The sequence below is a fragment of the Aegilops tauschii genome, chromosome 3, assembly GCF_002575655.3.
Source record: "Aegilops tauschii subsp. strangulata cultivar AL8/78 chromosome 3, Aet v6.0, whole genome shotgun sequence".
In the NCBI taxonomy this organism is placed as follows: domain Eukaryota; kingdom Viridiplantae; phylum Streptophyta; class Magnoliopsida; order Poales; family Poaceae; genus Aegilops; species Aegilops tauschii.
In genome coordinates, this window is record NC_053037.3 from 320,585,854 (window position 1) to 320,613,765 (window position 27,912).

Genomic DNA, 27,912 nt, shown 5'->3' on the forward strand with positions numbered 1-27,912 from the left:
GAGTTTCGGGCGTCACCGGTAATGTACCGGGACCACCGGAGGGTTCCGGGGGTCCACCGGGAGGGGCCACCAACCCCGGAGGCCTGCGTGGGCCAAGTGTGGGAAGGGACCAGCCCCTAGGTGGGCTGGTGCGCCTCCCACAAGAGGCCCAAGGCGCAGGGAAGGGGGGGAGGGGGAAAACCCTAGGCGCAGATGGGCCTAAGGCCCACCTAGGGTGCGCCCCCCTCTCTCCCCCTCTTGGCCGCCCCCTCCATCCAATCTAGGGCTGCCGCCCCCTAGGGGTGGGAACCCTAGAGGGGGTGCACCCTCCTCCCCTCCTCCTATAAATAGTGGGGGTTTTGGGGCTGCAGAAGACACGCGTCTCCCTCTCTCTTGGCGCAGCCCTACCCCTCTCCCTCCTCGTCTCTCGCAGTGCTTGGCGAAGCCCTGCTGGAATGCCATGCTCCTCCATCACCACCATGCCGTTGTGCTGCTGCTGGACGAAGTCTTCCCCAACCTCTCCCTCTCTCCTTGCTGGATCAAGGCACGGGAGACATCACCGGGCTGCATGTGTGTTGAACGCGGAGGCACCGTTGTTCGGTGCTTAGATCGGATTCGGCCGCGATCTGAATCGCTTCGTGTACGACTCCACCGACCGCGTTCTTGCAACGCTTCCGCATCGCGATCTTCAAGGGTATGAAGATGCACTCCCCTCTCTCTCGTTGCTAGTTATTTCATAGATTGATCTAGGTGATGCGTAGAAATTTTTGAATTTATGCTACGTTCCCCAACACATAATAGCAGCATAATTGTGCAAACACTCAAGAACAGAAAGAAAAAGACAAAAATAAATTTTATTCATTGGGTTGCCTCGCAACAAGCGCTCTCGTTTTATGCCCCTAGCTAGGGATAATGCAAACATCTAAGTATTGTCATCTTTGGTCTTTGCAACTTTTGTAAGGGCCTTTTCAAACCCGGGAGGTTCTTTTTGCTTCCCAAGATTTTCAAGAAAACAGACCATTTTGAGATCCAAAATATCAAAACGCTTATTGCGAAGGGTAATCAAGGTGTTCATTCGATTGAGGTTCCCACTGATGTGTTTCAGGGGCTCATTGTATTTTTGTAACATAACCAAATGTTTATGCAAATCACTCAACTTATCCAAAATTTTAGCCCCTTCTTGAGTAAAAGAAATCCCCTTTTTGGTAGGCGGAATTCCCAAAATCCCTTCTAGGATCTCATAAGCGGTATTGGCATCAAGCTCAATAAAATTTCCTTTAGCGACAAAATCCAAAAGTTGTCTATGATGCAAAGCTAGACCTATATAAAAATTCCGAAGAAAATTTTTTGCATCTCCTTTTAGATTGCAAATGCGATAGGATTCCATCAGCCTATACCAAGCATCTTTCAGATTTTCTCCTTGTTTCTGTTTGAAGTATAAAACTTCAAAATCTGGTGACAAAGGAGGGGTAGTCATGCTAGCCATAGCAACAATATCACAGGCAAAAAGATATATCAGAGGAGAAAACGGCGAACGAGAATGAGGGCGAATAAAACGGAAATTTTTTGTGAAGTGGGGGAGATGAAAACGAGAGGCAAATGGCAAATAATGTAAATTGCAAGGAGATGAGATATGTGATTAGGAACCTGGTAGATGTTGATGATGTCTCCCCGGCAATGGTGCCAGAAATTCCTTCTGATGCGGCTTGAACTACGTCGATATTTCCCCAAAGAGGAAGGGATGATGCAGCACAGCTATGGTAGGTATTTCCCTCAGTGATGAGACCAAGGTTATCGAACCAGTAGGAGAACCACGCAACACCACGTGAACGGCTCCTGAACACAAAGAACAAATACTTGCAACCCCACATCAGAGAGGGGTTGTCAATCCCTCACGGGTAAAAAGATAGGTAAGAATTGATGTAGTAGATTGGATAAATAGATCTCGCTGGAACGCGAGATAAAAGAAATAAAGATAAACTGCGGCAAGTTATTTTTGGGTTTTAGATTAATAGATCTAAAAATAAAAGCAAATAAAAAAGATCTCGAAGGCAAATATACTAAAGAAGAGACCCGTGGGCCGTAGATTTCACTAGTGGCTTCTCTCGAGAAAAATAACATACGGTGGGTAAACAAATTACTGTTGGGAAACTGAAAGAACTTCAAATAATTATGACGATATCCAGGCAATGACCATTATATAGGCATCACGTCCAAGATTAGTAGACCGACTCCTGCCTGCATCTACTACTATTACTCCACACATCGACCGCTATCCAGCATGCATCTAGTGTATTAAGTTCATGGAGAAATGGGGTAATACAATAAGAACGATGACATGATGTTGACAAGATCTATTTATGTAGAAATAAACCCATCTTGTTATCCTTAATAGCAACGATACATATGTGGCGGTTCCCCTTCTGTCATTGGGATCAAGCACCGTAAGATCGAACCCATCACAAAGCACCTCTTCCCATGGCAAGAAAAATCGATCTAGTTGGCCTAACTAAACCAAAGATTCGAATAAGAAATACATGGCTATAAGTAATCATGCATATAGGAGATCAAAAGAATCAAATAACTTTCATGGATAAAAACATAGATCTGATCATAAACTCAAAATTCATCGGATCCCAACAAACACACCGCAAGAAGACTTACATCAATAGATCTCTAAGAGACCATTGTATTGAGAATGAAAAGAGAGAGAGGAAGCCATCTAGCTACTAACTAAGGACCCGTAGGTCTACAATGAACTACTCACGCATCATCGGAGTGGCACCAATGAGGATGATGAACCCCTCCCTGATGGTGTCTAGATTGGATTTGGTGGTTCTGAAACTTGCGGCGGCTGGAATTGATTTTCGTCCAATCCCCTAGGGTTTTTGGGTATCCAGGGTATTTATAGAGCAAAGAGGCGGTGCGGGAGGCGGCCGAGGTGGGCACAACCCACCTGGGCGCGCCTGGGCCGGGAGGCGGCCGAGGTGGGCACAACCCACCTGGGCGCGCCTGGGGCCCAGGCGCGCCCAGGTGGGTTGTGCCCACCTCGGCCGCCTCCCGCACCGCCTCTTTGCTCTATAAATACCCTGGATACCCAAAAACCCTAGGGGATTCTTTGTGCTCTCCTTGGAGCCCCCCTCAGGTATTTTCTTGGCCCATCGTGTGTCTTTGGTCCAGAAAAAATCATCAAAAAGTTTCGTTGCGTTTGGACTCCGTTTGGCATTGATTTTCTGTGAAGTAAAAAACGAGCAAAAAACAGCAACTGGCACTGGGCACTATGTCAATAGGTTAGTCCCAAAAAATGATATAAAGTTGCTATAAAATGATTGTAAAACATTCAAGAATGATAATATAACAACATGGAAGAATAAAAAATTATAGATATGTTGGAGACGTATCAGCCGTGTTCAAGTATTGCGGGCACTTGAAGGATCACATCGCACGGTTGCCTAGCGGTGCACAAATCACCGAGCAAGTAAGTTGACCGCTAGTTGGATATGCTTTAGTTTAGTTGACCACTAGCCGGACGTGTATTATTTTGTTGCTCACTAGACGGATATGCATTGTTTCACTTTGTAGCCTACTCGTGCTTGTGTGGTGTGCAAGGGAGTTGGAGAAGAAGTCCTTCACCGTCATGCATTGTTGGTTGAACTTGAATGGGCAAACGAAGTGGAACCTTCTCATTGCCAAGACCGTCGCCCAAGCCAACGAGGAAGAAACCGGTGACCCTACCGATCCAATCCAAGAACTACCGAAGAAGGTTAGAAGAAATTTACGGGGCAAGAAGTGGGAGGAGGAGAGGGCGAAGTGAGAAGGTGTGGCGGCCAAGCTGACGGAGAGGTTCGTGGACATCTTGGCGAAGAAGGAGGAGGCATGCGTGAGTGCTCAGACATCAAGGAGGAGAGGAAGGTGGCGAGGTTCAAACAGTTGATGGAGGCGACAAAGAAGAAGAACAAGCTCGAAGAGAGGAAGGCCGCGCTCGACAAAAAGAGGGTGAAGATCGCCGCCAATGCGGAGGACGCCAACATGTTGACCTTGAATGTCGACTCTTTGGATGTCGACGCTAGAATGATCGTGCAATCCGTCCGCTACCAGATGTTGCAGCGGCAGAAAGATGAGTTGGCGGCGGCGGACGATGAGGACGCCGCATAGGCGGATGCGGACGTGGAGACTGCCTACGCGGAGGCGGCGACACCTCCTTGACCGGGGACCAGCTTCCTAGGATTGCCGGTCCGGCAGGGCAGAGATGCACGGACTGCCGAACTGATGTTCTTTTGGATTTGTGCATGTAAAAACTAAGCATATTTGCCTCCTTTTGGTTGTGACCGGGGATGTGATCTGACGCGGGTGTGAGCCGACGCGTTGTGTGGATCAGCGTACATTTGAATTTGAATCTACTGGCCGACATATACAGGATACGATTGGATGGCGGCATCCCGTATCCATCTCCGCAAACTGATCCCTCCTTGTCCACGAACGGATGCGAAAGAAAATTTGCGGGTTGCCATTGTTATGTAATGAAGGGGTACTATGGAGTTAAAAGCAGAAAACCGCCGAATTTGGGGTTAGGTTTTCAGAAAAAATACGTGGTCCTTAATTATTTGCAAAAGCCACCGTGTTTCTACTAAACTTTTTGCAGAAAGCATTGATCGGGTGATTTGCTACGTTTGATCATTTTCATCAAACTTTCTGACAAGTAGAGCCGGATTTTAAGGAGCTGACTTGACAAATAATTAAGGACCACGTATTTTTCTGTAAACATAACTCAAACGTGGTCGTATTCTGCAATTAACTTGGTACTATGCTGGTGTACACTCCACGGATGCATGCGTGCGTACGTGTAAATTAATAACTATGTAAAAGGGGAGGAACAAAGCTGAATTACTTAGCTATACGCCTATACCTCAAGAAATCAAGGGCTAAGCACCTAACAAACTAGTCTCTACATAGTTGTGCGTACTTCAGTCGACTACGTTGTTGCTGAAGAGTTTAAACTGGCCCGCGTCTAGCACGAGCTTCCGTATAGAGGCGAAGGCGCCGATGGCCCCGACGCCTGTGAAGACGGCCATGATGACCGTGTTGGCGATGTACAGCGTGGACCTCCTCGGCGACGCAAGCGCGATGTTGTACATGATGACAGGGAGGACAAAGTCGAGCGGGATGAACCCCACGGCGCCGACCACGCCGACAATGTCACCAAAGAAGGGCAGCATCGCGGCCATGAGCGCGCAGAAGGCCAGGTAGAGCGTCCGCAGCAGCAGCCGGGGCACCAGGTTCCGGCGCGAGAACTTGCCCTGCGTCACGTCCGCTGAGTTCTTCTCCATGATCTCATATGCCACCTGGGAGTACACAAGCCCGATGGCTAGGAGCTGGAGGAGGACGAATAGAACGGCGAGGCCCAGCAGCCAGGTCGGCGCGAGGGCTGGCCCAGAGTCCGGCATGAGGCTCTTGAGGACGTTGGACTGGACCTGGCTGCCGAACGCCCAGTAGCCGGTGATGGACGGGAGATAGAAGGTGAAGCCTATGACGGAGTAGCACATCACCAGAGCCTTCATCATCTTTCCGGCGGCCGGCGGCGCCAAGGTAGCCTGCAAATCCGAGTTCAAAAATAGGCCCACTATGAGGTTTGTATGATAGGCCTGTAATTCCCCATTCAAAGTTGATTCTGTCTGTAATGCAGACTCGATGAAGAAAGAGCCCGGCGCCTCATGACAATTACATGACCCAGTATGCTTGGCGTCATCCACAGAGTTTGGGCCTTTTAGTTACCTGGATTTCAGGCAGTATGCCATTGCCGAAAACAGATGCCAGGATGGAAATGGAGAGGAAGGCATTGAAGGTCTGCTCTGACTTGGATGAGCTTAGAGAGTAGAACTTGGCTGGAGCGTTTTTCGACAAACCTGTCAAGAATGGTAACAAGTTAAATACCGTATGGCAGAGCACAAAAACCTGAAATGGACTATGCTTGCATGAACATACTTTTCCTACTTGTACAGACGATTATATTCTTCTTTTGTTATGGAACTTCGCAACAAACTAAATTAGAATTTCTGACAGAGAGATGCTCGATAAGTTTATAACGACGAGTATTTTAACTCAATTGTGGGCCAAAAGAATTCAACAGACAAATTCGGTTTTACTTTGGAATAGATCACATCAATATCCTGACCCCATTGTTTGGTTTGTGCCTAAAATCGGAATCATAGTTATGAACTAACATAAATTCGTATATGATGTAATCGACCCGTGGGAAATAAGTCTTACTGGAAAGAAAAATATTCAGATAAATCTAGAATGTCATCTTGTCTACTGAGTTCTGAAATAGAGCTGAATGGTGACAAAATCGTCAATTTAAGTACAATAATTTGTACTCCCTCCGTTCTACCTTAACAACCACTAATGTTTAGGAACGGAGGGAGTAATTGGTGACTAGTGGAGGATCCATCACGACAATCACAAAAGCAAACACTGCTTAGGTGTCATTTAGTTTTCAGTCACATGCTTCAATTGTTGGAAAGGACCATTGTAGTTCTCAATAGTGAAAACCGCAAATCACTGAACACACTGATTATCATCATGTGGCTACTGAGGCACTATTGATCACTTTACAAACTAATCTGGGTTTTGCGAAAACAGACTAGTCTGGGTTAGTTTGTAATGCTACGGCTGCTGGGGAATCGGTGCTACCTTAACAACCACTAATGCGTTTTGTAGAAGAATGTCACAGCTAATGACTCCCTGGTGCTGTGGTGTCGACGTGTCTTTGCATATGAGTTTATTCCAATGGCGTACATCAAAGAATCATTGCAAAGATATAGCTGTAAAGAGCAGTTTCTATAACGACCTAGCTTATACATCTATGAAGTACCATGAAAGATTATGGCATCTGATTCCTCTGATATGCCAGCCTAAGTGTTTCAGGAATCTAGCTCCTAAATCTTCAACATATAATAATTCTCTTAAATCTTACGAGAAACGTATCAGGAATGGACATGAGGTGTAGTAAGGAGAGCTCACGCAATAATACCTGCACGAATGCAAGCAGCAGACACAAGGATGGTGTAGCCCAAGCTTAGGAGTAGTGAGACCAAGTTGATGTGCCGCAGCGAGTGGAACGATGGTAGTTGGGAGAGGAAGGCCAGCACCACAGCCACGATGATGATGAAGTGGTACAGTTTTAGGGGACCATTGGGAGCAAGGCTCGAGTACATGATCTGTTTGGCCACAATAATGATCAGTTTATGCAACTGACGATATGAGCAGAGAACAGAAAGCATTTTTTTAGTCAATATCTATGACAACGGACATAAATTTGTTGACCCAACTTCACTGGTTGTACATATTAGTGCCAATTATCTTTGGTTTTAAAAAATGTACTCCCTCCGTCCCATAATATAAGACACTTTTTGTCACTACATTAGTGTAAAGAAACGTCTTACATTATGGGACGGAGGGAGTAGAAACTAGCAAGTCAGCCAGTGAAATCCTTCCTATCCAAGAAAGAATATAATTCAGTTTGTTGCCAATAAATTTCTGTTCTACTTTATTTACAACAAATTGGTAGTCTTGTCCTGAATTTGATGCATATACTGAAATATTCAGACTTCAAGTCAAGAGACATGAAAAGATTGAAATATCTCCTTCCCCTGTAGCATTTAAATGTCAGAAAAAGGTACTGTAATCTTGACAGGGAGGCATAAAGTGCGCAATTCAGAGCTAGCACACAACTATATATTTATATATGTTCAGACCTTCCAAAGCCAGGAGCCCAGGACAACAAGCACTTGGAAATGACAAATGAGCTACTTCACTGTTGTTTTACTGATGTGAACACTGGTTTCGGCCATAATATTAACATCAGCATATTTGAAAAAATGAGTGGGAAACCATGTGTTCCCATGCTTCAAGAAAACTGCTAAACGACCAATCATAGTGTCTCCACGGTTCAGACTTCAGAATAATGACATCAGATATGCAAGATACTGCTACTGGATACATGACTGACAGACTGAGACATACTGCATACTTGCACAAACACCCACGAGCAATGCCAATCAAACATTAACTGCATATTTCGAATCCTCCCAAGCACTGGCGTCAAGGAGCAGCTTACTAATGTACTGATGTCAACTCAGCACTGAGTATCCCTTATCGAACTGGTGTCTGCGTGCGGATGCAGTAGCTGCAGCAATGGATGAGAGAAAGCAATACTCAAATCCGGACCGGGGGTATTCCTCCTTTCCAAAAAGAAAAATTAAAAAATATCCTCAAGTCCGGAGGCGACAGCACAGCAGAGTCTGCAATTAGGCCAGATATGCAGCGCCTCATGCTGCATAAGTGCTTATGGCAGTATGACAAATCCACGCAGGGATGAAATGAATGACCTTCTACATTTGGGACCGCAACCCTCTCTGTGGGTATTCCTAGTTTGCAGAGTATTATAGGCAACTCCAACTATTTATGTCCAGGACGAAGACGACATGAAACTAACTACAGAACAACAAACAAAGCATACATAACAGGCTAATGAAATTTACAGTTAAATTCAGTGGTTCTTGGAGGCTACGCAGGGCTCACCTCGATGCAATCGGCCGCCAGCAAGATGGAGCCGATGCTAACGCCTGTGTTGATTGCCGTCTGCACAATCACCACGAAGTAAAACATCCACCCGGAGCCTGCATACCAAACGCATCCACCAAAAAAGGAATCATAATTAATCACACGTCTCTCTCCCAACACAAATTCACCAAGGCACGCATCCAGATTAATGGGAGCAGTACGCACGACAGCAAAAGCAAGAGACAGTGGTACTGCCTCATGCCGTACTGCCGTGCACACAGACGCAATCTCAGAAGATGGGTCGAGACGCATCGTCTGTCACTCGTAGGGGCGTAAGGGCATTGCGGCGAACACATGGAGGAGATGTATGGTGTGGAGGAGGTCGGCGCGCGGGTTGATTACCGAGGACGTCGGCGGCGAGCTCGCGGAAGCGGATGTGCCTTCGCCCGCGCGCCTCGCAGTGGTCGAGCACGCGGGACATGAGGGAGTACTCGTAGAAGGTGACGGCGGCGATGAGGGAGAGCGTGGTGATGCCGAGAGCCCAGCCCATCCCCCGCAGCGCGTACGGCAGCGTCAGCACCGTCGGCCCCACGATCGCCGTCGTCAGGTGGAACCCCGCGTGCCACCACGTCCCTGCGATGAACGGCCGGCGACGGGTTAAAAACTTAGAATCGAATCAGCGGGTCCCCGCATTGCCGGAGAAGCGCGGGAGGGCGGGGCGGGCCGGGGCAGGCCGGGTACCTTTGGACTCCAGCACAAATGCGGCGCCCGCGTCGGCGCCGGCGCCGGGGACGGGCTTGTGCGCGCCGTTGCCTGCCGCGGCCACGATCGCCGGGCCGCCGGCCTCGGCGTCGAACGCGGCAGGCGCCATGGCCTTGAGCTCGGCTGTCGCTAGTGGTTACGGCGGTGATATATAGACACGACGGACACACAGGGTGGGACGGTCCCTATGTACTGCAAATCTAATTAGCCGGTTAATTAATACAGTAGGATCTCGTTACGGCCTAATCACCGTGCCGCACACGAACACGGTCGGTAGTAACTCGCGGGCGTGGCGTGGGGTCTCCGTTCTGTGGAGTGCACGAAGTCGAACGGTGCCGCCGGCCGGTATTTATGCTGCTATGGGGTCGCGCGCCGGGATGTAGGTTTGTAGGTCGTCACACACACAAGAGCAGAGTCGTCATATATTTTGTCCTACACACAAATTATATGGACCAGATGACCCGTTCCGTTATTGGCGTAAAGAACTGGAGTAGCTAGGAAGTTAAGTAAGCTATATGGACCCCCCGCAAAAAAAAAGTAAGCTATATGGACAACATGTTTAAGAAATGGACACCAAGGCATGCTAACAGATATGGATACGAGCATCTACACACAGGCTTAGCAAATCTGATCCCCTAAACATTCAGGGACACGCCGGTCAGTGTCCAGTGTGTTTGTTTTAAGCCCTTATTTATCCATGCATGCAACCATGCTTCTCATTTTCCCTCTTATATGTTCAGTCACTTGTATGTGATGGGTGGAAAATGAAGAGCGAGAGAGAGAAAAGAAGAGAAAATCCAGAGTGGGCCGCGCCCTATGTGATGAACATGCGCGTCCGAGAGCCCTCATATTCTCCCGTTATCAATATGAAATTTTGCGGACAACCCGTTATAGCGATGATATGATGGCACCGATTGGATCACTTTCGGCGCGGGAAAGATCGGGCGTCAACGTTAGTCTGGGTGATGAGAACTCACTCCTAAGGAGTATTCCGTCAAGGACCACCACATGACCACATGCCGAGCAAAGCAACACCAAATAGGACAAATCGAGCAAGGCACCCTGTGATCAATTGCACTGTGTCTAGCTAGACAATAATGGATATCGTGACACCGAGAGGGCCCAAAGAATGTCTCTTCATTGTCAGAGGAGCAAATCCCAGTCTTGAGCTATCTAGTTCCTTGTACTTTTCCAATAAACTCATAAACTGTCGTTATGATCACCCTATTATGGTTGACGTTTGACAAACTACAAAGTGCATCATTTGGTATGAAGGAACTAGATACTATTATCGTCATAGGAATCATGCAAACCTTAACTTTACTGTGTTATTAACTATTAACTTATGACGAAAGGATCTCATAGTATAACAATCAATTGAGTTTGGTCAGCACAATGGTTCTTCTAACACTAGAAAGGTTGTGCACGCTTTTATGTGCCGTTGGAATCGTCGGATTTTCATATTTTTTGTACTCCCTCAGTTTTAAAATATAAGGTGTATTCGTTTTTTGAAAAGTCAAACCTCTTTAAGTTTGACAAATTTGTTAAGAAATATATCAATATCCATAATATCAATTTAGTATCGTTAGATTCATCATGAAATGAATTTTCATAATTTATTTATTTAGTATTGTGGATGCTGATGTTTTTGGCTCTAAACTTGATCAAAGATTAAGAAATTTAACTTTTAAAAAAAGTACGCCTTATATTTTAGAACTGGGAGAGTTTTGGCTTTTGTGGGTGGGGGAGATCATGGAGTGTGTTTTTCTTTCTATATATAATGCGGTGTTTTGGTGGGTCTTTCGTGGTGTGATTTTGTGTTTGTTAAGGCATATCTCTCTAGATGTAATTTTGGTGATTGATGACAACATGTTTGCGGACTAATCGTGTACTTTGAGCATTTCAGAGATTCATCCTTTGGCACGAGACGATTTCTTTCTCCTCGGAGTGTCATTCAAGACGGTGTAGCTCTTTCGCTTCTATTTTGGTGGACTAGTTCCATAGGAGTCACCGTACTATCAAGAGGGGGTCCGCTTTGGTAAGGCTAGGGTGGAATCAACACGTACACATCCTTTTCACACCCTCTGAGCCTTTCCGCTTCCATGGAGAGCTCTTTCCCCTTTCTTTGGGCTTTGTCTGGTCCAAGCGGTATTACCGCGGTACCCAGCGGTAGTTCCGCTTAGGGGTCACAGGCGGCAGTACCGCTCCGCAGCGGTAGTACCGCCGGTGGGTCCTCAGCCATAGTACCGCTGCGGTACCAGGCCCCTACCGCGTCGATTCGAGGGGGTCATTTCTCGTGTCGGATTGTGCGGTACTATGCAGCGGCAGTAGAGCGGTAGTGCCGCTCATGAGCGGTAGTACCGCCCTACCACCGCGGCAGTACCGCTCAGGTCCCTCTCTCTCCTGCCCTCCAAACTGCACGGCAGTACCGCCTGGGGGAGCGGTAGTACCGCCGTGCACAGCGGTAGTGCCGTTGCCTCCTGCGGTAGTACCGCCCTCTGCGGGGCTGTTTTGGGGGGTAACGGTTGGATTGTTCCCCCCACTATATAAGGAGGTCTTCTTCCCCAAAGTTGACCGACCTCTTCCCCCAAAAGCTCCATTGTTGCTCCAAGCTCCATTTTCGCCCGATCTCTCTCCCTAGCCAATCAAACTTGTTGATTTGCTCGGGATTGGTTGAGAAGGCCCCGATCTACACTTCCACCAAGAGAAATTTGATTCCCTCCACTAATCCCTAGCGGATCTTGTTACTCTTGGGTGTTTGAGCACCCTAGACGGTTGAGGTCACCGCGGAGCCATAGTCCATTGTGGTGAAGCTTCGTGGTGTCGTTGGGAGCCTCCAATTAAGTTGTGGAGATTGCCCCAATCTTGTTTGTAAAGGTCCGGTCGCCGCCTTCAAGGGCACCAATAGTGGAATCACGACATCTCGCATTGTGTGAGGGCGTGAGGAGAATACGATGGCCCTAGTGGCTTCTTGGGGAGCATTGTGCCTCCATACCGCTCCAACGGAGACGTACTTCCCCTCAAAAGAAAGGAACTTCGGTAACACATCCTCGTCTCCACCGGCTCCACTCTTGGTTATCTCGTCCCTTTACTTTCGCAAGCTTACTTGTGTTAAATCCCTTGCTTGCTTGTGTGCTTGTTGTCATTGCATCATATAGGTTGCTCACTTAGTTGCATATCTAGACAACCTACTTTGATGCAAAGTTTAAATTGGTAAAGAAAAGCTAAAAATTGTTAGTTGTCTATTCACCCCCCCTCTAGTCAACTATATCGATCCTTTCAATTGGTATCAGAGCCTCGTCTCTTCATTAAGGACTTTACCGTCCGAAGAGTATGGTTGACGTCGCAGACGGTGTGGAGGAGCACTCCGGTGCGAATCCGGTATCGTCTACGGGAGATGGGGGTACCGCGGTCTCTCGTGAGGAATTCAATGTGGCGTTGGACACATTGAAAACCTCCATGACGACCGAGGTCGAAAGCATGTTTAATAAATTTCTAGAAGGGCTTAAACTTTCCACCGCAACGTTGAAAGTGGGTGATCCCGCTAACAAGGTGACGGATGCTACCTCCGACAAGGGGGAAGCTACTAGCGAGAAAGCTCCTTCTAGTGGTAAAAATGGCACCGGCATCTTTGCCCATGTGGAACCTCCACTTGTCTATGGTGGACCGCTTCCTTCCACTCATTTGAATCATGCCGTCCCGGCCCCTAAGATTGAGAAGAATGTGGAATTTGATTCTTGGGTCTATCGTTTTAAGCGTCATTTAAATCATGTGAACACTAACCTTTGGAGAATCATTGAAGAAGGTTTCTATCCGCATGACCGAAGCAACTTCACTCCTAGAGAAGCCGTGGACAATCAATTCAATGAGAATGCTCTCTTCATCATCCAAGAAGCAATCCCACCCGAAGATCTTCCTCATCTCCGGCCCTACTCCTTGGCCAAAGATGCTTGGCACCAAGTGGTTTCCCTCTATCGGGGAAGCGCAAGCATTCAACGCTCCAACTATGATGTGGTGCAAGATGAAGCCGATGAGTTTGCAATGAAAGAAGATGAAGAACCTCGTGAGCTTTATCGGAGGGTAACCAAACTCGCGGTATCTCTCCGAGATCATGGAAGTAAGGACACGGATGACAATTAGATCAAGTGCAAATTCCTCAAGGCAATGATGCCCTACCACAAAGCCATGTCCTCCGTCATCGTCAAAGTCCGGACTTCCACACCTTGTCCTCAAGTGATGTGTTGGATGAGTTCGTTGCTATGAGCATCTTGGACAAGACCGCCGACAATGCGATACTTCGCTCTCAAAGAGTAAAGAAGCCCAACCTTGCTCTAAGGGCCAAGGTTACTATGGAGGAAGAGGATGAAGAGGAAGAAGAGGAGAGCAACCTCGAAGATACGAAGTATGCCTATCATGAACACATGGCCCTTGCTTCAAGGCAACTTTGGAGCAAGAAGAACTCAAGGCCCAACTTCTACAAGAACAATTCAAGTGGCGCAAAGGGCAAGCAACGAGTGAGGACTTGCTTCAATTGTGGCAATGTGAGCCACTTTGTTGCGGACTGCCCTTATGAGAAGAGGGAAGACAATGGTGGCAAGCTCATCCGAAAGGACAAGGCCAAGTCTTTCCCCAACAAAAGCAACTTCACCAAGAAGACTCCTCCCAAGGCATTGGTGGTACAAGAAGAGTACAATGATGATGATGATGATGATGATGATGATGAAGATGGTGAGTCAATTGCCATGGCCTCCGTTGCCATTGCGACGACTCCACGGGTGTCTCTCTTCAACTCACCCAATGTGTGACGCCCCCGATTCAATCGTACACTAATCATGCACGCAAACGTGTACGATCAAGATCAAGGACTCATGGGAAGATATCACAACACAACTCTAAAACATAAATAAGTCATACAAGCATCATAATACAAGCCAGGGGCCTCGAGGGCTCGAATACAAGTGCTCGATCATAGATGAGTCAGCGGAAGCAACAATATCTGAGTACAGACATAAGTTAAACAAGTTTGACTTAAGAAGGCTAGCACAAACTGGGATACAGATCGAAAGAGGCGCATGCCTCCTGCCTGGGATCCTCCTAAACTACTCCTGGTCGTCGTCAGCGGCCTGCACGTAGTAGTAGGCACCTCCGGTGTAGTAAGAGTCGTCATCGACGGTGGCGTCTGGCTCCTGGGCTCCAGCATCTGGTTGCGACAACCAGGTAGAAGGGAAAGGGGGAAAAGAGGGAGAAAAGCAACCGTGAGTACTCATCCAAAGCACTCGCAAGCAAGGATCTACACTACATATGCATGGGTATATGTGTAAAGGGCCATATCGGTGGACTGAACTGCAGAATGCCAAAATAAGGGGGGGATAGCTAATCCTGTCGAAGACTACGCTTCTGGCCACCTCCATCTTGCAGCATGTAGAAGAGAGTAGATGGTAAGTTCACCAAGTAGCATCGCATAGCATAATCCTACCCGGCGATCCCCTCCTCATCGCCCTGTTAGAGAGCGATCACCGGGTTGTATCTGGCACTTGGAAGGATGTGTTTTATTAAGTATCCAGTTCTAGTTGTTTTAAGGTCAAGGTACAACTCCGGGTCGTCCTTTTACCGAGGGACACGGCTATTCGAATAGATAAACTTCCCTGCAGGGGTGCACCACATAACCCAACACGCTTGATCCCATTTGGCCGGACACACTTTCCTGGGTCATGCCCAGCCTCGGAAGATCAACACGTCGCAGCCCCACCTAGGCACAACAAAGCGGTCAGCACGCCGGTCTAAATCCTATGGCGCAGGGGTCTGGGCCCATCGCCCATTGCACACCTGCACGTTGCGAACGCGGCCGGAAGCAGACCTAGCCTAGCAGGCGTTCCAGTCCAATCCGGCGCGCGCCGCTCAGTTGCTGACGTCACGAAGGCTTCGGCTGATACCACGACGTCGAGTGCCCATAACTGTTCCCGCGTAGTTGGTTAGTGCGTATAGACCAAATGGCCAGACTCAGATCAAATACCAAGATCTCGTTAAGCGTGTTAAGTATCCGTGAACGCCGACCAGGGCCAGGCCCACCTCTCTCCTAGGTGGTCTCAACCTGCCCTGTCGCTCCGCCACAAAGTAACAGTCGGGGGCCGTCGGGAACCCAGGCCCACCTCTACCGGGATGGAGCCACCTGCCCCTTCAGCCCCCATCTCCGAACAGTATCATAAGTAATGTGATAGTATAACGTATATAGCATATGCCCGTGATCACCTCCCGAAGTGATCACGGCCCAGTAGTATAGCATGGCAGACGGACAAGAGTGTAGGGCCAGTGATGGAACTCTAGCATCCTATACTAAGCATTAGGATAGCAGGTAAAGGTATCAATAATTGTAGCAACAATGACAGGCTATGCAGCAGAATAGGCTTAACCGAAAGCCGTAACATGCTATGCTACTCTAATGCAAGCAGTATAGAGAAGGAATAGGCAATATCTGGTGATCAAGGGGGGGCTTGCCTGATTGCTCTGGCAAGAAGGATGGGTCGTCAACACCATAGTCGATCGGGGTACCAGCAGCAGCGTCAGTCTCGTAGTCTACCGGAGAGAAGAGGGGGAAGAAACAATGAATACAATGCAAACAGATGCATATCGATGCATGACATAACAAGTAGCGGTGCCAAGTGTGCCCTAATGCGGTAGGAGGTGATACCGGCGCAGGGGGAAAACATCCGGAAAAGTATTCCCGGTGTTTCGCGTTTTTGGACAGATGAACCAGAGGGGGAAAGTTGCGTGTTTGCTATGCTAGGGATGTGGGGCGGGCGAACGGGCTGCGTATTCGGATTCGTCTCGTCGTTCTGAGCAACTTTCATGTAGAAAGTATTTCGATCCGAGTTACGGTTTATTTTATATTAATTTTAAAAGATTTAAAACATTTTTAGGATTTATCTAATTAATTTAATTCAACATTATCCAGAACAGTACATGCTGACGTCATCATGACGTCAGCACGGCGTCAGCAGTCAACAGAGGTGTTGACTGGGTCGCTGACGTGTGGGTCCCAGATGTCATTGATAGATTAGGCTAAACTATAAGTTTAATTAAGTTAACTAACTAATTAGTTAGTTAAACAGTTAATTAATTAATTAATTAATATTTTTATTTCATATTCTTTTTTCTATTTTTTAATGTTCTGGGGGGGGGCTGGGCCCCACGTGTCATTCGCCAAGGGGACCGATGCGGGTTAGCGGGCGCTGGGTGCGGGCATAGCCCGAACGGGCGTGTGCCCAAGAGGGCGCGAGGCGCGCACGATGCATGCAAGCGCCAGCGGCGGGGCGCGGGCGACTGGCCCGGGCGAGGCCAGCAGGCGCACGGGCGGCCGGTGCAGGCCGCGGGGCGCGCGCGGCTAACGGCCAGCGGCGACGCCAGGAGAAGGGCGAGGCCATGGCCGAGGTGGCCGGGGCAGGGGAGACGATGGGAGCCGGAGCGCGGGCGAGAAGAGGCGGACGGGGCGTGAGCGGCGGCAGTGGAGGCGGGGCACCGGCGAACTACAACTCCGATGTAGACGGCGTCTACGTGGCGAGCATGAGGTAGAAGAGAGGGGAGAGGAAGATATGCTCACAGTGCGCCTGCAGATGAGCAAAGTGAGCGCGAGGATGGGTTGTCAGAGTCAAATTCAAGGATGAAGTCTTCGGCGTCCGAGGAGGAAGAAGCCGGCGGAGAGGGTGATGCAGAGGCGGTGAGCTTGAGGCCGGGGTCGGGGAAGGCAGAGCAGAGCACATAGGAGCTCGTGGGCATGCTCCTAGGCGATGGCGAGGCCGTGGGGCGCGCGGGTGATGGCGCCCATGGCGACGGCGTCGATGGGGCGACGAGGCCTGGGGAGGCCGGCGGGGATGAGGCGAGGCGATGGGGCGGCGCAGGTGGGGGTCCGCGAGTGCCTGGCAACGACGGAGTGCCGGGGAAGGCAGAGGGCGCCGGGCGCTGAGGTGGTTGCCCCGGTCCAGAAGGGGATCGGGGAGTGGGGAGGGAGCGAGGGGAGTGGGGAATCGGGGTGGGAGAAGTGGGAGGGGTTAGGGTTTCGGTCGGGTGGACCGGGGTTAAGTGGTGAGGGTTGCGGACCGGCCCGTTCGGGCGGCACAGGCCAGCTGGGCCACGAGGCCCAGCGGGGGGGGGGGGGGTCTGTTGTTCCTTTTTTTTATTCTTTTCTGTTTTATTTTAGTTTTAGTAGAAATTATCACTAACACCTAACTTGGTACCTTTAATTAAACTACTGCCACATCAATTCTCATCCCAATTAAAATAGTTTAATATTTTATAAAATTCAAAAGGCATTTATTTTATTATTTAACCCACAGTTCTAATTATTTTGAACACTTAAACATTTTATTAAATTTAGGTTTCTCCACCACAATTACCCATGCATTATCTCGCACCTTTAGAACATAAAAGTTTTATGTTTGAAAACTTTTACTATTTGACTTAAATTCAAAGTTGAATTTGGATCGGTTCTGAACTAACGCGAGATTAGCAACAGTAACCGAGATGACGTGGCATCGTTAACGTGGGATTACTGTAGCTTAATTATCCGGGCATCACACAATGAGAGCATCACCGCCAAGTGCCTCATGGCTAAAGCCACCAACAAGGTAACACCCAACATCAAAACTACCATCATTAATCATCCTTCTTTGACGGATATCATTGATGAACATGAGGGAACAAATGTGGAGGATAATGAGTTTGAGACCTTTATGAATAAACTCAAGGGTAAATCAAAGAAGCACTTCATTGCTCTCTTGGAACAACTTGGTGAAGCCAATGACATGATCGAGGCTCACGAAGATACCATCTCTAGGATGGAGGGGCATAGTCGTGACTATGCCGATGAGATCTCGGATCTTTCCAATGCTCTTGAGGAAGAGCGTGGTCTTCGTTTGGCTCTTGAGGAGTCACACAACGATGATCATGCTAAGTTAAAGAAAGATCTTGATCATGCTCTTGTTGTTTCTCGTGTGCTAAACTCTGAGAAGGCAAAGCTTGGGGTTGATCTAGCTAGACTCAAAGAGGAGTTTGACATTCTCGACAAGGCTCAAAAAGTCTTGAAGGGTGTTCATGCTAGCCTCAAGGAGTCTCATGATCAACTCCAAGTGAAGCTAACCAAGGAGAAAGCCACCTTTCCTCATATGGTGTTAATTGATAATGGAAATGCTACTAACCCTTGTTGTGAGCATGTGCATCTTGTTGAGGAGAATGCTAAGTTGAAGGAGCAACTTGAGAAAGGCCTTGTGTCATGCATACAAGGTGAGAAGAACCTCAACGACCTTTTGAGCAATCAAAAGGAAGTTGTAGCCAAGGAGGGGATTGGGGTCGCACCCAAGCCCAAGAACAAGAAGAAGAATGACAAGACCAAACGACCTCCTTCTCTCAAGCAAACTTTTGTGAAGGAGTGAGAGGGTGCTTCCAAGGAGAAGAAGAACAATGCAAAGGGTGGCGGTGTCAAGAAGGGCAATGTCACCCCTCCCAACAAAGCCGGCGACTTTAACCCTTCTTATGTGTTATGCCATGCTAGTGATGGGCATGTTTATGCCAAATTTGTTGGTTCTCCTCATGAGTATATTGAATGGTCTATTTGGGTTCCTAAGACCCTTGTTACTAACATCAAAGGACCCATTACAAAATGGGTACCTAAAACCAAGCATTGATCTCTTGTAGGTGTTTGCTTCCGGTGGGGGATCATGGTTGCTCGATAGTGGAGCTACAAATCATATGACCGGAAGAAAGGACTTGGTGGTGAACGTGCACAAGATTTCATCTATGCCCACCAATGTCGAGTGGGGTGATGCCTCGTCTTCTAAGGTATTGGGACTTGGCAAGGTTGTCATTTCTCATGATCTCATGATCGAGAAAGTCATGCTTGTTGAGTCCCTTGCATACAATTTACTTTCCATTCGTCAACTTGCAATCATGGGCTTTGCCACTTTCTTTGATATCGATGTCGTGGCCCTCTTGTGGAGCAAGACTCTTAAAGTAGCATTTGTTGGGCATGTCGAGAACGGTCTATATGTGATTAACTTTTCGGAGCGACCCACTAAGACCGCGACATGCCTAATGGCTAAAGTTGACGTGGGATGGCTTTGGCATCGCCGTTTAGCCCATGTCAATATGAGATCTTTGCAAAGTCTTCTCAAGGGGGACAATGTCCGTGGACTAACGAATGTTAGTTTTGGTAAAGATCGTGCTTGCAGTGCTTGTATCGAAGGAAAGCTACATGAGAAGGCTCACCCTCCCACGACTATCATTTACTCGAAGAGGCCTTTGGAGCTCCTTCATTTGGATCTCTTTGGGCCTCCATCCTTTGATAGTCCTGGGGGTAGGAAGTATTGCTTGGTGATTGTGGATGACTATTCAAGATACACTTGGGTGTACTTCTTCAAGAGGAAGAGCGAGACCCAACAGACCGTCATTGACTTTGCAAATGAAGCCCAACGTCAACACAATGCAAAGATCTTGACTATAAGAAGTGACAACGACACCGAGTTCAAGAGCTACACATTGGATGAGTTTCTTAGTGATGAGGGGATCAAGCATCAATATTCCGCACCATACACCCCTCAACAAAATGGTGTAGCGGAGAGGAAGAACCGGACGTTGATGGATGCGGCAAGGACCATGATGGCGGAGTTCAAGTCTCCCTACAACTTTTGGGCCGAAGCCATCAACACCGCGTGTCATGCATCTAACCGTCTCTACCTCCGCAAAGGCTTGAACAAGACTCCATATGAGATACTCACCGGCAACAAGCCCAACCTCAAGTACTTCCGGGTGTTCGGGTGTAAGTGTTTCATTCTCAAGAAAGGTGTCTGTTTGTCTAAATTTGAGGCTAGAGCTTATGAGGGCATATTTTTTGGTTATGCTGCAAACTCTCATGCTTACCGTGTTCTCAATAAGTCCACGGGACTTATTGAGGAAACGTGTAACGTGGAGTTTGATGAGAATAACGGCTCCCAAGTGGAGCAAAGTGGTACTTGTGATGTAGGTGATGAAATTCCTCCCCAAGCCATAAGAAGAATGGGTGTTGGTCATATCCTACGCATTGAGGAACCCCTTGTGGCTGAAGGAGAAGGACAATATTCCACTCGAGTGGAACCATCACCAACCCAAGACCCACACGCTTCCGAAGAACATAGTGAAGGCCCTCAACCAAATGAACAAGATCAAGGGCAAGATCACCCTCAAGATGGTGGTGAACCACCACATGATGCCCAAGGTCAAGTTCTCACCACCGAGCAAGTTCAAGATCAAGAGCAAGCTCAAGATCAAGAACAAGCTCAAGACGGCGCTCAAGATGATCAAATTTCCTCTCCTTATCTCACTTCCGAGGAGGAATTGGAGCGTCGTGCCGCCAAGATTGCTTCCAAGCTCACCACCAAAGGGCACATCATGGATAATGTGCTTGGAAGCTTAACTAAGGGGGTAAGCACTCCTAGATAATTAGCAAACTATTGTGAACATCATGCGTTTGTCTCTTGTGTGGAACCCGAAAAGGTTTATGAAGCGCTCGAGGATCCGGATTGGCTTAATGCAATGCATGAAGAACTTAACAACTTCGAGCACAACAAGGTGTGGAGATTGGTGCCAAGGCCAACGGGGAACCATAATGTCATTGGGACCAAGTGGATATTCAAAAACAAGCAAGATGCTCATGGAACTATCATTCGCAACAAGGCTCGTTTCGTGGCACAAGGCTACTCCCAAGTCGAGGGTATCGACTACGGTGAAACCTTTGCTCCCGTTGCTCGCCTTGAGTCCATTCGCATGCTAATTGCCTATGCTTCTCATCATAACTTTAAGTTGCAAAAAATGGATGTGAAGAGTGCTTTTCTTAATGGTCCCATTAATGAGTTGGTCTATGTCAAACAACCCCCCGGGTTCGAGGATCCCTACTTCCCGGATCATGTGTATCAACTCGATAAGGCACTCTATGGCCTTAAACAAGCCCCACGTGCGTGGTATGACCACCTTACCGAGTTGTTACAAGATCGTGGATTTGAAGTTGGGCTAATCGACCCCACACTTTTTACTAAGAAGGTCAAAGGGGAGTTGTTTGTGTGCTAACTATATGTTGATGATATTATCTTTGGTTCCCCTAACAAAGCTTTCAATGAGGAATTTTCCACTCTCATGACCTCAAAGTTCAAGATGTCTTCCATGGGAGAGTTGAAGTTCTTCGTCGGGTAAGCAAAGAAGAGAAGGAACCTTCATCAACCAAGCTAAATACACTCAAGACATGCTTAAGAGATTCAAGCTAAATGATGTCAAGCCGGCTTCCACTCCAATGCCCACCAAGTGCCAACTTGACATTGATCCCAATGGTAAAGCGGTGGATCAAAAGGTATATCGCTCCATGATTGGCTCCTTGCTTTACCTTTGTGCATCTAGACCGGATATCATGTTGAGTGTGGGAATTTGTGCATGGTTTCAAGCTGCACCTAAGGAAAGACACTTTGTGGCGGTCAAGCGAATCTTTCGATATTTGGCTCATACACCAAACTTTGGCTTATGGTACCCCAGAGAAGCAAACTTCAAGCTTGTAGGATATTCGGACTCCGATTGGGCGGGAGACAAAGTGGATAGGAAGTCCACTTCCGGAGGGTGCCAATTCCTTGGTTGCTCTTTGGTGAGTTGGTCTTCCAAGAAGCAAAGTTGTGTGTCTCTCTCGTCCACCGAAGCGGAGTATGTGGCGGCCGGTAGTTGTTGTGCACAACTCTTATGGATGAGGCAAACTTTAAAGGATTACGGTGTCATTTGTGACAAAGTGCCTCTTTGGTGCGACAATGAAAGTGCCATCAAGATTTCTCTCAACCCGGTGCAACACTTCCAGACGAAGCATATTGAGATTCGGTATCACTTCATCCGGGATCATATTAGGCGAGGGGAGATCGAGCTCAACTATGTCAACACTCATGATAACCTTGCAGATATTTTCATGAAGCCTTTGGATGAAGCAAGATTTTGCGACTTAAGGCATGAGCTAAATATCATTGATTCGAGCAATGTTGCTTGAACCCTTGCACTCCCCACCATACTCAACCTGTTATCTTGTTTAGGTGTAGGCATGGACATAGGGGGAGTGTTGTTCTCTCAATGAACTCTCCGTCCCCCATTATGCATAAATTGATCAACTCTTTCACATTAGCCATTTTTATGGTACTTGTGCTTCAAAGACGAGTTTTGGTCATGGGCCCAAGGATAATTCTTCGCGGTGCCATACCAATTGACTCAAACATAGGTGGCTCCGGCCACCGCCCACTCCTTGGAGAGGTTGTGTCTTGTGGTTGGTCCTTGTTGTCTCTTGCCTTTCTTTCTCTCTGCTTAATCTTAGTTTCCTCCTCTTGCCGTTTGTTTTTCCGTTACTTTTGAGCCAAGCCTTCTTGTCTAGTAGTTGCGTCTCGATGGGCGGTACTACCGCTAGCGGTGCGCGGTACTACCGCTTATGTTGACAAGCGGTACTATCGCCCACCAGAGCGGTACTACCGTTGGGGGGCGGGACCAGGGGGTTATGTCGGGGCAGGGGGAGATTTCGTCTCTCCCATACCCATTCGCACCACCCCCTCGTTCCTCTTCTTCTCTCCAGCGTCGCCTCGCCGCGGGAGGGCTCCGGCGGGCCGCCGTCTGCGGGCCATCCCTCTCCATTCCCTTTGGTGGAGTCGATCCCCACCCCGTCCTCTTGCCATGGATGCCGGTATTGCCCTCGTTCCTCCTCTCTTTTTGTCTAGTTCTCAGATCTAGCGTCTTTGGGGCAATAGTGGTTGCATCTCTCGATTTTTGGCTAAATCTCGGCTTGAGTAGTTTGGAGAAGGCGTCTAGACCGTGTGGATTAAGTTTTGGTAGGAGTATTTCTGAATTTGGCCGTCCGATAGTGCCGGATCTGACCATGGCAGTAGGAACCGCCGTTTCCCAGTCTTGAGCGGTACTACCGCTCCCACTGGAGCGGTACTACCGCTTGTGCGGTACTACCACCTATGGCCAGCGGTACTACCGCTGCTTGCCCGATTCCATCATTTTCCTACCACTGTTTGATCCATGTTGTTTTGTTTGGAGGCTTATGCTCTTTCTTTCATGTTGGTTCTTCTGTTCATGTGTTTGGTTCCAGGTGATGAACATCCTGAGCAGCAAGTCCGCCGTGTCAACCCCGGACGTGCAACATCAAAGCGCTACCGCACCTCTGAGTCAGCAGGTGCTTCCTCAAGTGCGCCACCTCCGCCTCAACTCCAGAAGAATCCTGCCAACAGGCCGAAGCCAAGGGGCAAGACTGTGACTGAGTTGACTGCCAAGGAGTTCTGGGAAAGGCGTCGCCGCAACCCCTATGCGGAAGCCCAAGAACCCAATTTGGTCAACCGCCCGTTCTGGAACCGCTTTTAGTTTGCCATCTACTTTGATGTGATCAAGGCCAAGAAGAATCTCTATGTTGATGTTCGCTCCACCGACACGGATGCCATGGAAAAGGATCCTGGGTACTTTGGTGAAGCTCTTCAGATGTGTTCTCAGCTAAACATTCTCAGAATCATGCAGTTCAACAAGGACTTTGATGCAGATTTGGTGGCTCAATTCTATGCTACTGTCCATCTTGGAACTGATGAAGAAAGGACTCTGACCTGGATGACAAATGGCAAGTTGCTTTCTGACAAGTGGAAGGCCTTCATGGAGTTACTTGAGGTGGAAGATCACGGGCTTGAGACCCCTGTCGGCTTTCGCCCTCATCGCAATGCCAACTCCACTCACAAGCAAGCCCTCTGCCCCTAGTGCACTATGAAGGTTAACCCTGTGACTAAGAAGGAAACCTATGAGCTGTCTACCTTTCTGGACATCCTTCATCGTGTCTTTCGAGAGACCCTCTTCCCTCGCATCAGGAATCTGGATATGGTCCACTCCTATCTCGTGGATATGCTTCTCTTCTGCCAGCATGAGAAGGAAGCAAACACTGGCGAGTCCCTGGACATTTCTCATGTTATGTGGTCTGAACTTCTTACTGCCGTTTCTGAGCGCAAGTGCCCGATCTATGGTCCGTTCATCATGCTGCTCATTGAGAAGGCCTGGGCACGTGTCTACCCCAAGGTTATGCTGGAAACTGGAGAATTGGTTTCTCATGAGATCAAGCGTCTGAGGAAGAAGGACAATTGGGGCACCCCAGCTCCTAAATCCGGGGGTCCATCCACTACTGCTGACATGGAGACCGAGGACGGGGCTGAGGCCGATGATGACGATGAGGACTATGAGCCTTCTGGGAATGAGCCCTCTTGGGCAAAGAAGCTCAAGCGCAAGATGAAGAAGCTCTTCTGCATGGAGTATCATGGTCAGTACATGACTCATGTGGCTGAGAAGAAGGCCAGGGGGCGTCACAAGGAGCTCATGCGTCAGCTGGGTGCGACCGTTGTCAGTGGGTCTGAGGGCCAGATCACTGAGGAAGAGGAGCGGATTCAGCAGCACTATCCATGGATCGATTCCGACACTGAGCAGTTTCCGACTGAGGATGGCAGTGCAGATGACCCTGCCAGGATGTGATGAGAGAGCTCCTCAGTTTGCTTTCACCTGGAGCCGTAGCGTCGCTGTTTGCCCTTTTGGTGTCTTGATGCCAAAGGGGGAGAGAGCTTAGGGATTTGCGCTTTGTGGTGTCGTCGTGTCTCATTGTTTCTTTGTAGTGTCGTTGTGTTTTCTCGCCATTTGCTTTGTTTGGTTTTGTGCCAGTGAGACCTAAGTTCCAGACATATTGTTTAAGACATATGCTACCTTATCTTTATCTATGTCTTTCTAGTACTTTGGTATCTTATGAGTTGCTTGTTTATCCTGTTATATTACCTGCTCTCATGTATCCTATGCTTAGGTTGTTGGACTATAAAATATAGGGGGGTGTTGATCCTATTGTGTGTGTCTTACATTCCAAAGGCACTACTAACTAGGTGCACACATTCAGGGGGAGCCCGTCTATATTTTGTAGTTCTAAGTATCTTTACTTTCATGATATATCCTTGTGCAAATCACTGGTTTTCATCAATCCACCAAAAAGGGGGAGATTGTTAAGGCATATCTCTCTAGATGTAGTTTTGGTGATTGATGACAACATGTTTGCGGACTAATCGTGTGCTTTGAGCATTTCAGAGATTCATCCTTTGGCACGAGACGATTTCTTTCCCCTCGGAGTGTCATTCAAGATGGTGTAGCTCTTTCGCTTCTATTTTGGTGGACTAGTTCCGTAGGAGTCACCGTACTATCAAGAGGGGGTCCGCTTTGGTAAGGCTAGGGTGGAATCAACACGTACACATCCTTTTCACACCCTCTGAGCCTTTCCGCTTCAATGGAGAGCTATTTCCCCTTTCTTTGGGCTTTGTCTGGTCCCAGCGGTAGCACCGCGATACCCAGCGGTAGTACCTCTTAGGGGTCACAGGCGGCAGTACCGCTCCGCAGCGGTAGTACCGCCGGTGGATCCTCAGCCGTAGTACCGCTGCGGTACCAGGCCCCTACCACGTCGATTCGAGGGGGTCGTTTCTCGTGTCGGATTGTGCGGTACTATGCAGCGGCAGTAGAGCGGTAGTGCCGCTCATGAGCGGTAGTACCGCCCTACCACCGCGGCAGTACCGCTCGGGTCCCTCTCTCTCCTGCCCTCCAAACTGCACGGCAGTACCGCCTGGGGGAGCGGTAGTACCGCTGTGCACAGCGGTAGTGCCGTTGCCTCCTGCGGTAGTACCGCCCTCTGCGGGGCTGTTTGGGGGGGGGTAACAGTTGGATTGTTCCCCCCACTATATAAGGAGGTCTTCTTCCCCAAAGTTGACCGACCTCTTCCCCCAAAAGCTCCATTGTTGCTCCAAGCTCCATTTTCGCCCGATCTCTTTCCCTAGCCAATCAAACTTGTTGATTTGCTCGGGATTGGTTGAGAAGGCCCCGATCTACACTTCCAGCAAGAGAAATTTGATTCCTCCCTCTAATCCCTAGCGGATCTTGTTACTCTTGGGTGTTTGAGCACCCTAGACGGTTGGGGTCACCGCGGAGCCATAGTCCATTGTGGTGAAGCTTCGTGGTGTCGTTGGGAGCCTCCAATTAAGTTGTGGAGATTGCCCCAACCTTGTTTGTAAAGGTCCGGTCGCCGCCTTCAAGGGCACAAATAGTGGAATCACGGCATCTCGCATTGTGTGAGGGCGTGAGGAGAATACGGTGGCCCTAGTGGCTTCTTGGGGAGCATTGTGCCTCCACACCGCTCCAACGGAGATGTACTTCCCCTCAAAAGGAAGGAACTTCGGTAACACATCCTCGTCTTCACCGGCTCCACTCTTGGTTATCTTGTCCCTTTACTTTCGCAAGCTTACTTGTGTTAAATCCCTTGCTTGCTTGTGTGCTTGTTGTCATTGCATCATATAGGTTGCTCACTTAGTTGCATATCTAGACAACCTACTTTGATGCAAAGTTTAAATTGGTAAAGAAAAGCTAAAAATTGTTAGTTGCCTATTCACCCCCCCTCTAGTCAACTATATCGATCCTTTTAGTGTTATCTGCTAATCAAGCCATGCCTATGTGGAGAAATTTTCTACGACGATGTCTGCATGTACTATATTTGTGCTACCGTATCACATGTTGATGCTTCTTTTTTCTAGGTTGTGAGAGGGTCCGCGGGGTTGATATGTTTTTATAGACCCTTTGTTGCCGATTGATTTGAAAAATCGTTGATCAGGTCAAAATCATGAACCAAATCCCGAATACCTCAATCGAATGGAAAAACTAAAAAAATAACGAGCATCATGATTTAAAAGGATTAAATGAGCGAGCTGCTTGAGAAATTGTTGATCGGGTAAAAAATGGATGACCCAATTTTAGATTACAGACCTCAATCGATTGTGAGGCCATAAAAGTTCAGGAGCATAGTATTAGGGAGCATATTGTATTTGTAGAACATATTGAATTAAAAGAATTAAATGAGAAAGCTCCTTGAGAAATTGTTGACCTGGTCAAAATCGGATGTCCTAATTCTAAATTGAGACCTCAATTGATTATGAGACCTTAAAAATTAGGGAGCACGGTGTATTTACTAGAAGGGTTGGGCGCGCTTTGCTGCGTCATTGATGTTGTTGGGTTTCTTAAATTTCTTTACTCACTCTATTTCAAAATATATGGTGTATTTATTTAAAGTCAACCTTCTTTAAATTTCATCAAATTTGTAGAGAAATATATCAAAACTCATAATATCTAATCGGTGTTATGAGATTCATCATGAAATGAATTTTCATATTATTTTTAATATTGTGGATGTCGATACTTTTTGCTCTAAATTTGGTCAAAGTTAAAGAAATTTGACTTTGCAAAAAAAGAACACCCCTTATATTTTGGCACTGATGAAATATATAGTTTGGCCGGTGTTGGGGATGATGAAGTGTGTTTTATGTTTATTTATAATGCGGTTATTTGGTGGGCCTTTCGCGGTGTGGTTTTGAGTTGTCCGCTAATTAACCCAGATTTATGTGGGGAAAGTTTTGCATCGGTGGTTGCATGTACTATATTCATGCTATAGCATCACATGGTGGCCTTTTTTTCTGGGTGATGGGAGTCTGTGAGGGGTGATATGTGTTTTATAGGCCGGTTGCTGCTGAT

At 48.0% G+C, this 27,912-nt stretch overlaps 1 protein-coding gene across 1 annotated transcript; it reads right to left on the reverse strand.

Annotated features, from left to right (window-relative positions):
• Positions 1-4,729: 4,729 nt before the first annotated feature.
• LOC109750614 (probable GABA transporter 2) lies at positions 4,730-9,619 on the reverse strand. Its single transcript, XM_020309573.4, has 6 exons — positions 9,283-9,619; positions 8,944-9,174; positions 8,560-8,657; positions 7,010-7,196; positions 5,752-5,882; positions 4,730-5,570 (listed from the first exon to the last, which is right to left on the reverse strand). Exons 1-6 carry the CDS (start codon positions 9,410-9,412, stop codon positions 4,944-4,946), a joined length of 1,404 nt encoding a protein of 467 aa, XP_020165162.1. The 5' UTR covers positions 9,413-9,619; the 3' UTR covers positions 4,730-4,943.
• Positions 9,620-27,912: the final 18,293 nt, after the last annotated feature.

Bases quoted from the DNA above. Each gene is read 5' to 3' on its own strand.
- LOC109750614 (XM_020309573.4), bottom strand. From the start codon at position 9,412: ATGGCGCCTGCCGCGTTCGACGCCGAGGCCGGCGGCCCGGCGATCGTG. The intron at 8,658-8,943 runs GTAATCAACCCG...TTTGGTATGCAG, and splicing joins GCTCGCCGCCGACGTCCTCG to GCTCCGGGTGGATGTTTTAC. The intron at 5,883-7,009 runs GTATTATTGCGT...CATTCTTGACAG, and splicing joins TGCTGCTTGCATTCGTGCAG to GTTTGTCGAAAAACGCTCCA.